The 12,113-nt window shown below is 36.3% G+C and overlaps 1 protein-coding gene across 1 annotated transcript; it reads left to right on the top strand.

The window, feature by feature from the left end:
• The first annotated feature begins 5,271 nt into the window (after positions 1-5,271).
• LOC107043837 lies at positions 5,272-8,810 on the top strand. The gene is made up of 6 exons (XM_015265488.1): positions 5,272-5,394; positions 5,829-5,973; positions 6,177-7,177; positions 7,269-7,335; positions 8,008-8,176; positions 8,681-8,810. The coding sequence occupies exons 1-6, from the start codon at positions 5,272-5,274 to the stop codon at positions 8,808-8,810; spliced, it is 1,635 nt and encodes a 544-aa protein (XP_015120974.1).
• The last annotated feature ends 3,303 nt before the right edge of the window (positions 8,811-12,113 follow it).

Genomic DNA, 12,113 nt, shown 5'->3' with positions numbered 1-12,113 from the left:
AAAAAAAAATTTTTTTTCCAATCTCCGCACTTTGGAGAATTCATTTGAAAAAAATTTTTTTTTTCAATCTTTTCGCTCCTTCAAAAATTCACTCCTCCCTGCCTATTAGGCACTAAGGGATGAAATTTGTGTCTCTCATTGAGTATTAAATGCTCAACACGTTGGCAAAAATTTAATCCCTTAGTCGCAATTAGGGTGGGAAGAATGAATTTTTGAATTGAAAAAAAAATTTTTTTTCCATCTCTTCGCACTTTAAAAAATTCACTCCTCCCTCCCTAACAGGTGCTAAGGGATGAAATTTGTGTCTCTCATTGAGTATTAAATGCTCAACACGTTGGCAAAAATTTAATCCCTTAGTCGCAATTAGGGTGGGAAGAATGAATTTTTGAATTGAAAAAAAAATTTTTTTTTAAATCTCCGCACTTTGGAGAATTCATTTGAAAAAAAAATTTTTTTTCCATCTCTTCGCACTTTAAAAAATTCCCTCCTCCCTCCCTAACAGGTGCTAAGGGATGAAATTTGTGTCTCGTATTGAGTATTAAATGCTCAACACGTTGGCAAAAATTTAATCCCTTAGTCGCAATTAGGGTGGGAAGAATGAATTTTTGAATTGAAAAAAAAATTTTTTTTTAAATCTCCGCACTTTGGAGAATTCATTTGAAAAAAAAAATTTTTTCCATCTCTTCGCACTTTAAAAAATTCACTCCTCCCCCCCTAACTCGCCCAAAGGGATAAAATTTGTGTCACTTATTGAATATGAAATGCTCAACACGTTGGCACAAATTTCATCCCTTAGTCGCAGTTAGGATCGGAGGAATGAATTTTTGAGTTGACAAAAAATTTTTTTCTTCTATCTCCGCACTTTGGAGAATTCATTTGAAAAAAAAATTTTTCTGCAATCTCTTCGCTCTTTCAAAAATTCACTCCTCCCTCCCTAACTGGCCCTAAGGGATAAAATTTGTGTCACTTATTGAATATGAAATGCTCAACACGTTGGCACAAATTTCATCCCTTAGTCGCAGTTAGGATCGGAGGAATGAATTTTTGAGTTGACAAAAAATTTTTTTCTTCTATCTCCGCACTTTGGAGAATTCATTTGAAAAAAAAATTTTTCTGCAATCTCTTCGCTCTTTCAAAAATTCACTCCTCCCTCCCTAACAGGTGCTAAGGGATGAAATGTATGCCAACGTGTTGAGCATTTAATACTCAATACGTGACACAAATTTCATCCCTTAGTCGCAGTTAGGGTCGCAAGAATGAATTTTTGAATTGAAAAAAAAATTTTTTTTCCATCTCTTCGCACTTTAAAAAATTCACTCCTCCCTCCCTAACAGGTGCTAAGGGATGAAATGTATGCCAACGTGTTGAGCATTTAATACTCAATACGTGACACAAATTTCATCCCTTAGTCGCAGTTAGGGTCGCAAGAATGAATTTTTGAATTGAAAAAAAAATTTTTTTTTTCAATCTCCGCACTTTGTAGAATTCATTTGAAAAAAAATTTTTTTGTCAATCTCTTCGCTCTTTCAAAAATTCACTCCTCCCTCCCTAACAGGTGCTGAGGGATGAAATTTCTGTCACTCATTGTGTATTAAATGCTCAATACGTTGGCATAAATTTCATCCCTTAGTCACAGTTAGGGTCGGAGGAATGAGTCGTTGCGCTCTTTTGCCTTGTAGAATGGTGGGGCGGGCACATACACATATGCTGCATATCACATGGATGTGCCCCCGCTTAAAAATCACTCCCCATTGGCCCACCCTTCATTGCCAATAACTTTTTAGGGGTGAGTCTGATCAAAAAGTGCAAGAGGACTTTTCTGCTCAGAATCACCTCCTGATCCTAGGGTGTTCAGATGTACATGTACTTCTGAAACACCCTGTATATCCCACGGAACCACCAACCCTTTAGTGATCGTGCTACGAGCCAAACGCAGTGATTTAAAAATTTCTCTTTACCGAATTGTAGCTGCGTGAGTTGGAAATCTTACCGAATATTGTATTCACTTTTTCACACACACATTTGAAGTATTTTTGAAATTGGAATTGCAACAAATTGTTCAATGAATTACTCATCCGTTGACGAAAAGCACGTACCGCATATAAGAACTTGTAATAAAATCATGATGGAAATCGTATTTTCGGTCCAATTTTGTTTTTATCAGTAAATATTTGTAAATTCCTTACAGGCATTATGTTCTACTGCAGATTTTGTTCACATGAAAACGCAGTGTTGACCGATTATTTGCGACATTGTAAACTTCATGCCTGCTTGACCCTCAAAATTATGTGCGGTTTCCATAGATGTAGGACGATATTCAAAAATGAGGCATCATTACGCATGCATTTGTCGCGTTCACGCGGTTTGCATTTGCTTCCGTCTAATATAGACAGGCCCTCAAGAGTGGACTGTGCCGATCGTGAGGGCAAATATACATGCACTGTAACATTATGCCGTAAACAATTTGATAATTCTCATCCGTTAATAAAACACCTGAAACATCATATTAAAGAAGGACAAGCTATCCAGTGTCCGTACCGTACGTGTATGAACACTTATATGAAAGTAAAGTCATTCACTGGTCACTTAACGAAATGCCATAGTGGTTATCCTTCATTTTCATGTGTTCCGAATGTTGAGGATGCATCCTGTACTAACGAGCATAGTACCGCACAGACCTCAGAAATGCACTCAGGTGTTGAATGCGATAATGACCGTGATATGAGGGAAGTACAGCAATCTCCTGACGACGAATGCAGTATCAATAAAGATGTCATAATCCAATGGGCCCAGCTTTTCTTAAAATTGGAAACCCAGTTACGAATTCCGTCATCCACGGTTCAATTCATTGCTTCTCAAATGTTCAGATTGTACGCTGCTAATAAGCAAAACCAGTTCCTTTTATTATTAAGGGAGAAAAATGTAGTTATCCCGGACATAGTAGAAATTATCGAGAAAGCGGTTAATAGAGATGGATTCAAAGAGTGTCATGAGACTTTGGGGACTACATATAAACGTCAGAAGTTCTATCAGAAAGAATTCCCGTATGTTGAACCCGAGCAGATAGCTTTCACAAAGGGTACCAACACTAACAAACAATTCCATTATGTTCCTCTAGGAAAGACAATAAGATATTCAATTAATAGCAAATCATGGGGGCCTAACGGGAATTGTGCCGTAGATAATCGTGACGATAATATAATTGCTGATTTCACTGATGGTCTTGTATATAATAATAATCCATTTTTCCAAGAAAATCCCGACGCGCTTAGATTCATTCTTTATCAAGACAGTTTCGAGGTAGCGAATCCTTTGGGATCAGGCAAGAAAAAACATAAAATACTAGCAGTTTATTTATTAATCGGAAATGTACCGTTACATATGAGGTCTCACATCAATTCAATCCAATTAGTAGCCCTGTGTAAAGAAGTAGATTTTCAGCAGGAAAAACTCTATGGAAAAATAGTAAATGATTTACAGATAATTCAGAATCACGGAGTATTGTTACCGTCGGGGGAATTAATTAAGGGTGGTGTTGTCTTTATTGCGGGTACAATCTTGGTAGTCACAGCCTTGGCGGATTTACGGAGAATTTTAGCACGGCATCTTACTTTTGTCGTTATTGTTTGGTGACCCGGGATAAATACTACGGTGAAAATGGCGAAACTAAATTTATGAAATTCGGACTCCGGAATCATATAATGAAATAATAAGAAAGATCGAAGAAAAACAAGCGGCTGAAGCGTCGATCAGTGATTGGATTGAGAACGTAGATGATGCCACGTTCGATGCAACCGGAATAAAATTCAATGCAGCCTTTAATAATTTACCGTATTATCACGTTTGCAATCCAGGTTTGCCGCCTTGTCTTGGTCATGATATTTTTGAATGTCTTATTACTTGCGATGTCAAAATTTTCTTAGATGTTCTTGTTAAAAAACAAAAATGGTTCACTTATAAAACATTGAATCAAAGAATTGAATCGTTCCCGTACTCGACTGAAGATCGTATGGACACGCCTTGTACCATTCCTCCAAATGCCAAAAAAATTACCGGCGCAGCTTGGCAATTATGGACTTTTTTGAGGTTGTTACCTTTGTTTTTAATTGATAAAATTGAAGATGTTGAGAACGAAGCTTGGCACAGTATCATATTATTAACGGATACAATTGAAATTGTAATCGCCCCGGAGATACATAAGTCTTGTCTTGGATATTTGCAGCAATTGATCAGTGACTACATTTGTTTGCGGAAGAAAAGGCCCAAAAGACTGCGCCTTAAACACCATTATCTACAGCACTATCCAAGTTTAATATTACAGTTTGGACCTCTGATGAGATCGTGGACGCTTCGCTTCGAAAGCAAGCATACGTTTTTTGAAAATGTAGTACGCAGCACTAAAAATTTTATCAATGTGACAAAAACTGCTGCTGTAAAACATGAACTGTATCAGAGTTATTGACGAATGGGTGGTGATGTCAGAAATATTGTAACTCCAAATAATGGAGAATCCTTTGATGTGAACCATTACCATGAAAAAATTAGGGAGATTATTGATGCCAAGCAGTTGTCACCGAAGCTGCAACAATGTTCTTCTATTATCGTAAAAGGGGTGTCTTATGAGAAAGGCAATGCTTTGTTCATATCTCAGGTCTCGTATCAGTGGAACATTGAAATCGGTCGTATAATAATAATATGGCACGATGAAGAGACCGACGAAGTATATTTCATCGTTGAAATTTTAAAAAATCGTTTTGTTCCAGAATTACGTAGTTATCAGTTAGGAAAATCCCTGCGATATGCATGTATAAACTGTAACAAACTTTGCAGTACAGAAAAATTGAACATTTATAATACTGGAAATAGTTTGTACATTAAACCAAATTATGGACTTGTTAAAAAAGGTCTGTACTGAGATTTGTAAACATCTAAAACCGCAATGTCCTCTGCAGGATACTGGGCGACCATAAATATTCCATATTTAAATACATGAAGAAGTTGTAAACATAACATCGTCTGCATACATAAGTTGTTATAATAATAAATGGTTTTTTCTGTTGTCAATAATTGATGACAACAAAAAATATATCAGTATTGCAAATAATTGACCCACAACTCAATCACTCAATCCACTCCATTCTAATATTTATAAGACAGTTATACTCACGCTCTCTGAAGTAGTCCGTAGTGGAATTTTCAATTATCAATTGCTATGTACTACACACACCCCTCATATTGACTCTACAGATTCCTGTTACCTTCGCGAGTACGATGGGACTATTCAAAATTGTTCCCCATGATGAATCCCGAAGGATTTTCGTCAGAGCTGCGACAACAGCGGAATTGATCAACACTGCTAAAGAGAAATTAAAACTCGTCGGTGAAAAATATCAGGTACTAATTTGCTGGAATTCCTTTGAATATATTCTAAATCTTATACAAAATCCATAATCGTTGCCGCATACAAGAATCTCTTCCATTACCCTCCCCCGCCCATCACCACTCGGACTCACAAACTGAAGCCTTCATCTTATATTCCATTCACAGAAACGCAATCATTCTCCAAATAGTCACAACCTCTAAACAATTCTCATGTAACACCCTAATTTATATGTATATCTAAGATCCCGTCGTTATTTAGTCTTTCTCATAAAACTCATTGAGTGTTTGTACGCCATGCCACGTATGAAAAAATGCTCTACGATTTCCTATAGGATATCCTATAGGATTTTGCCATACGTGAACCTCCATTTACTGAAATTATTCCAATTCGGTGATTTTATAATTTAATCGTGGTAATGATAATTACAAATGTTTTGTTATCGTAGCTGGTATTACAAGAGGATGGCACAGAAATTGATGACGACGGAATATTGCTGGAGATGGCTAGTAATGCATCAACAACATTGGCACTCATGATATTACCGGAAGGAATTTCTTATGCATCTAGACTTGGAGAAACCTCTACATCAGGTAGAACAATCCATTAATTTGTATTAAATATTGAACCCAAAAAAGAAGAATCTATTTTTACCTAGAAATGCTCTACCCCCTCTAAAGTATCAATTTCCTATATTGAGAAAAAAAAAACCTAATCCCACCCACTTGAAAAATTCTAATTTTTGACCTTTTCGAATAAAACAATTAAATTTTTTTCATCAAGACATTATCCATAGTAGGTACTGCTGCTTCAGTTTCGTCGTCATCGACTATTATCTCCCAAGCTGACTTTGAAAATGATCGCAACTTATGGAGTGCCTTTCCATCGGCATTGTTGGCTGCTGCGAAAGATGACAAGCTCGCAACCGACGATCAACGTCGAGAGCTAGTGAGGAATATCTGCCACTACGTGTTTGATATCCATGGAGACACTTCGCGTGGTACTGCTGTGGCGATCGCCAAAACCATCTGCTCGAAGTATCGGGCAACATTTGTAAATGCAATTGATGGTGTAGTCATCGATTCTGGCTGGGAGTCCCTGTCTGCGCAAATTTACTCAGCGATAAATTATCGCAAAGCTAGAGAGCGCTCGAAGAGGTCAGCGCCACCGCAGGGTGCAGATCCCGATGACGAAGATGACGACCACAACAACCAAAGACCCTTACCTCAACCGATTCCGTATAAGCGTGACGAGTATGGATGTGTGGAATTTCAACCACTACTTGAGGAGGGTGAAACCCCTGCCACTCAAGAAACTAAACGTAAATTGTTGATCACACTTCATGAAGCGTCACCTGACATTATTGGAGAAGAGGTTAAACAGCTGATGAATGACACCTATGCAACTCAGCGTCTTGTTATAAATGAATGTTCCCGAGGGAATGGTCTCACTGTATCATTTTTTAAAAAATGGCCATTTCTAAAGAATGCTGCAGTACTGCTGTCACACGCACAACGCTTGTTGGGAACTCAAGTGGAGGAAGTTTGGAGTCGTAATCTGTTGCAAACTGCTCCAAAGATTCGTAAGTTCTGCAAGTATGAGTATCTGACCCAAGTAATGACAGCCCAGAAGAGAGGTAAAGAATTGCCTGATAAATTTGTCAAAAACACCATCAAAGAGGCAAAACGTCAAGCCCGCGAGGTCACCAGGAGTGAACTGTCACTGACACTTGTCATGTTCCCCCTGCTTGTACAATACTTTGAGGAAGTCCAGGATTTCTTATATGTTATTGTGGAGGTAGTTATGATGACATTCAATTTATTTCATTCACAATCAATATTAGTCAATAAATTCACATAAAAAAATATATTATTTTCGTTGGTCGCAGAGTACCCTTATGATTGAGGAGATTGTTGCCAACATCAACAATACAGCCACTACAATGATTATACGAGGTATTGACAGCAATTTATACAAGATTAATAAGTGTATTGCTACCTTTCAATTTCATATTGAGATCTCCTCACTATTCATCTTCTAACATAATGATGCATGTGATAACAATAAATGTCTACAATTTTTGATAAATTCCTTTGAGATCGATGAGTTCAGCAGGAAATGTCGAAGTATGGGTTTTTATAATTTTTTCTTATACGTAAAACAAAATTCTGACATTATCTTCTAAATCCACTAGTTTTGTGATACTCCTTACAGAGGGATTTTTGAAATCGCATTTACCGAAATTTATTACATGACAAACAATTTCCAAATGCAAGGAATTAAAAAAATTTACATATTATGAATATGGTATTTTTTTTCGTCTTTTATTTTTCCTGTGGAATATCAGTTACAAGTGTGTAGAAATACATCCAAATTATTTATGGTTGATATCCACAATTATTTAGATGATTTTACACATTCGAAATTTGATTTCTATTGGAGTTTCTTACTTCTTACTTTGTTTTTTGTTTATTGCAGTACGTACAGAATAATATTTTATTTTTACCGGAGTTTGTCACGAGAAGTTTGTGACTGGCCATCGCCCAAGGGCCTTCAGCTAGACCTAGTGAAATTTCCTTTAAATATTCAAGTTTTTGACGGGATTCTGTTTTTTTTTGTATTTCTAGGAACTTCTCTCTACGATGAGAGAGCCTCGTGTTCAATTCTGTTGGATAAACAATTTGGAGTGAAAGTGGCCAACATACTCGAAGGTTTCTTGCTCACATTTCTCTGCTACTTCATCTTTGGATGCAAGTATCCAAAAGAACTGCAATGTACGCTGGAATTTGTTCAAAGGTAAAATTCTTCCTCCGTATTTCATCAATGAATTCGATAGTCACCCGAGTAGAATCCGGGTGAATTAATCTCAAAAAATTCATATGACTAATCCTAATTCTCCCGACTAATTCTCTTGATAATATCTCATTAATTCTTGAATCATGTCGACTACAAGTCATTTTAAAGAAAAATTGCAAAAAAAAAAGTTTTTCTAAGAAATTGACGCAATTTCACTTTAAAAAAGATAAAGACTTCACCTATATGAGATGGGTCCAACATAAATTCACTATGGGAATTTTTCCCATCCAAATGATCTACCCATAGCATTGCAGTACTAGATGTTACGTGGTACAACTTACATGTTTTTCAACTGTAATTTTTTTTGATAATTTTATGTGGGACCCTCCGAATTAATCGGGTATTGCCCTCAAGGTTCACTACACATAAATGAAGTCGTCGAGTTTTTCTAGGAAATTTTGAAGTTCTTGTGGTATTACATATGATTTTTTTTTTATATTTCAGAGTTATCATGCTCATTAATCCACTGGAGGGAAGTAAACGTAAATCCAAAAAACGGAAGCAAACTTCGTATGAGCCGAAAGTCCTCAAATTGATTAAGATGCTGAAGGAGATCAATACAGTTGATCCATAAAAACAACGTGTTTTCCGAGAAGATAATTGATAAATTTCCTCAGTCTTCTCAGATGAAGTAAACTCTACACATGTATAATGTGACCTCTATATTTGATGAAATCCTGTTCACTGTCTAAGTTGGCAAAATAAAAAATAAAAATAAAAATATATATATGTGTATGTGACCTCTTATCTGGTGGGCAGAATTCCCTATTCCACTATACATTCCCGTAATGAATTTATGAGACAGTATAACAAAATCGTTAGATCGGATTGAAATTTTAAAATACCCTTTGAACTTAAAATTCTCATTCATACCCAGTAATAAAGCAATCTAGAAGGGATATGAAATCATAATATACCAATCGAATTCCATGGTTTGTTTGTATGAAAAAATTCGCATACGTGACCCTTAATAAAAGTATGGGCAATTGCAATATAATAGTAATCACCAAATGTAATTCTACTGAGCATTAAGAAACTAAAATTACGAAACTTTGTATAGTAATTTTGGCAATGCCTGCACTAGTATTAGCAAATTTTTAATGTAATGGCTTGACTGTCATCGAAAATTGGAAAAAAATGAGGTGCTGATTTTACTATCAAGACCATCCAAAAACAGTATGCAACTTCGAGAATTGCTGTACCGCCATATACACTTAAGCGACACATCATTCGATTTTATCAATAGACTTGGGTGAAATTATCATTATTGTGCATCCGAAGAAAATGAATAGGTGCAGTAAATTCATATGACGCCTACTGTGAAATCATTATTATATCGAAATGAAATTTTAGTGTATTGAAAATGAAAATTATTATCGAATGACAGTAAATTTACCAGGTTCATTTCTATTGAAAATGTCATGCTGGCGTACCGATTTTAATCAGCCGTATACCACTGAGAGGTATTGTAAATTTACCATACGAGACTGTGGAGACGATTTCCAACGCGAGAAAGAAAATTTGTGAGCGGCATTGTAATTTTCCCATACAACGCAGTGTTAATGACTTCCTACACATGAATGGTAATGTACAAGCGAACTTTTCTAACACACAGGCACTGCCATCGGCAGTCATGGGGCGGCATAGACATGACAAACAGGGCCCATGGGGAGCATATGATGAGTCATATTTAAACCTCGGAGCTGAATTAGACTTTTGACGACTCTAGAGGCCCGCCATAAGGATTGGCCGTCCCCACTCCGACACTTAACGTACGAATCAAAACTACTTTCACCTTATAGATGGTCAAGTAATGGGGTTCGCATGTGATTTATGGGAAATCTCTTAATAGATCTCTAGAACTCTTTTGACGTAAAAAATTATTCGAAAATATTTTTAGAATCTGTAAACTGATAAATTCGCAAAGCCGCATTTTTGAGTCTACTGGGCACGTTTTTACGTCAACACACGCACATTTCGTGTGTACATATTATATTAATAGTGTAGGGCGTACGTACGCATTCATACGTCCTGTACTGTTAATAGTACATTATATCATCAGGCGACAAAAGTCGTCCAGTCTAATAACGAATTTTTTTGGCCTCAAATCGAACAATTTTCAAAACTGAACAAAAAAATTGCATTTGATAGGAAATTATATCAATAATACTATGCTAAGTTTACGGAACGCTAGCACTAAGGCAAATTTTTCAAAAAATTGAAAAACTGCAAAATGCGAACGCCCCACGCTGTTTCTCGTCTTCCGCTGCCAAAACCGTCACAGCTACGAGAAAAATGTATAAGGCTTAATTTGTAGAGGATAAAATTCTCTGAAAAAAATTCCATGACGGCATATTTCTATCATTAATTTTTGAGTGGTAGGCGCTCTCAAAGTTTCAGCGCAAAAATGATTCATTGACGCGGACGCCAGAATGTCCATTTCAATTGAAAAATTGTAAAAAAGCAACCAAATGTGATATCCGTCGAAAAATACCTTATAATCCATTTTTCCTAAATAATTTTCTCTATGGAATAACCATTATTTCATAATTTTGATGAACGCATATCTGTAAAGAGAGACAAATGCGAAGATCCCAAAGGTTCCTTGTAGGAATAGAGAAGGTGGAATAATATATTGGAAAGGGTAACCCAATCAAATGTAGAGACGACGCCCATAAAAATTATCCATGTAGAATTAAATCACGAATGAATGAATTAATATTTTCGTGTTTTAAAATTGTGGAAACTATCAAATATTACAATTTAACAAATTAGAAAGGCATGAGATGTCTGTGAATCTCATTACCGGTTGGCAATAGAAAAATCAATAACACCTCTGAAAATGTATGAGAATGTGAATGGGGTGAAACCTACGTTTTGTGGCTAACCCGGAACCTCACCATTTAAGAGGTTTGGCGGGTGATTAAGCTGGACAGTGACCATATAGTGGAAGTGTGATTCTATGACTCAATTAGGGGAAAAACGCCAAAAAATAACCACATGTCATGATACGTCAATTAGGGGAAGCAGATGGTTGATTATTCCCTTCACAAAATTTGGAAAAACCACGCAAGTCCAAACGGAAAATGAGGAGGTCTAATGTCACCCGATCACCAATCAAGGAGCTCCATGAAAGGATAGGAGAAACGTCACCACCAATCCCCGAATAATATCCAAAGAAATCCAATAATTAGGCGCATACCTGCAGAAAATGGTAAGAACAGGGGGAAGCTTCTAGAACCTTCCACCCCTGATGACACACTTTCGATTCAATATAAAAAGGGAGCCGCGACGCGAAAAAAGTCAGTTCCACTACATGTTCCAGTTCTTCATCAACCCTTCAGTTGGCTACTTTCATCGATTCTACAAGTGCGATAGTCACAAGTTTAGAATTAGCAGAGACGCCCGTTCTCTGAGTTAGATAAATTCATTCAGTCCTAAAGTGGGGACCCAAGTAATTTTGAAGTAACAATCAAATGTAGAGTTTTTCGTAACTTTACTTATTTAAAATATTCTACGACTTTTTGTCAATGAATAGAATCATTCATGATTCTTTGATAATTTATATTGCCAACTGAAAATATCGGAACTCAATTAACATCTTGGAACTCAAACAATTATTATTCATTCATTCAAAGTAATTGAAACGAAGTTATTGTAAACGAATAACTTTAGAATTAGGAAACGACAAACCTGTACAAGCACAACGAGAAGAAGTTCACGTTAGTTGTACGACCATCATTATAATTGTAAACTCACCAAAATTTCAGAATATAATTGTTCAGATTTAAAATTCTTTTACTTAAAACTAACGCCTTGTGTTTCCAGCCAAGACACTTTCCCATTGATAATACTGGGGAATAATTAACTTCAATTC

This window comes from Diachasma alloeum, unplaced genomic scaffold (genome assembly GCF_001412515.2).
Source record: "Diachasma alloeum isolate Michigan unplaced genomic scaffold, Dall2.0 Dall_scaffold_00639, whole genome shotgun sequence".
NCBI lineage: Eukaryota > Metazoa > Arthropoda > Insecta > Hymenoptera > Braconidae > Diachasma > Diachasma alloeum.
Note: the sequence above shows the minus strand (reverse complement) of the source record. Positions and strands in the feature narration are given on the sequence as shown.

Excerpts from the sequence above, each read along its gene's own strand:
- LOC107043837 (XM_015265488.1), top strand. The coding sequence starts at position 5,272 with ATGGGACTATTCAAAATTGTTCCCCATGATGAATCCCGAAGGATTTTC. Across the intron at positions 5,395-5,828 it reads TCGTCGGTGAAAAATATCAG|CTGGTATTACAAGAGGATGG; the intron begins GTACTAATTTGC and ends TTGTTATCGTAG. Across the intron at positions 5,974-6,176 it reads TGGAGAAACCTCTACATCAG|TAGGTACTGCTGCTTCAGTT; the intron begins GTAGAACAATCC and ends CATTATCCATAG.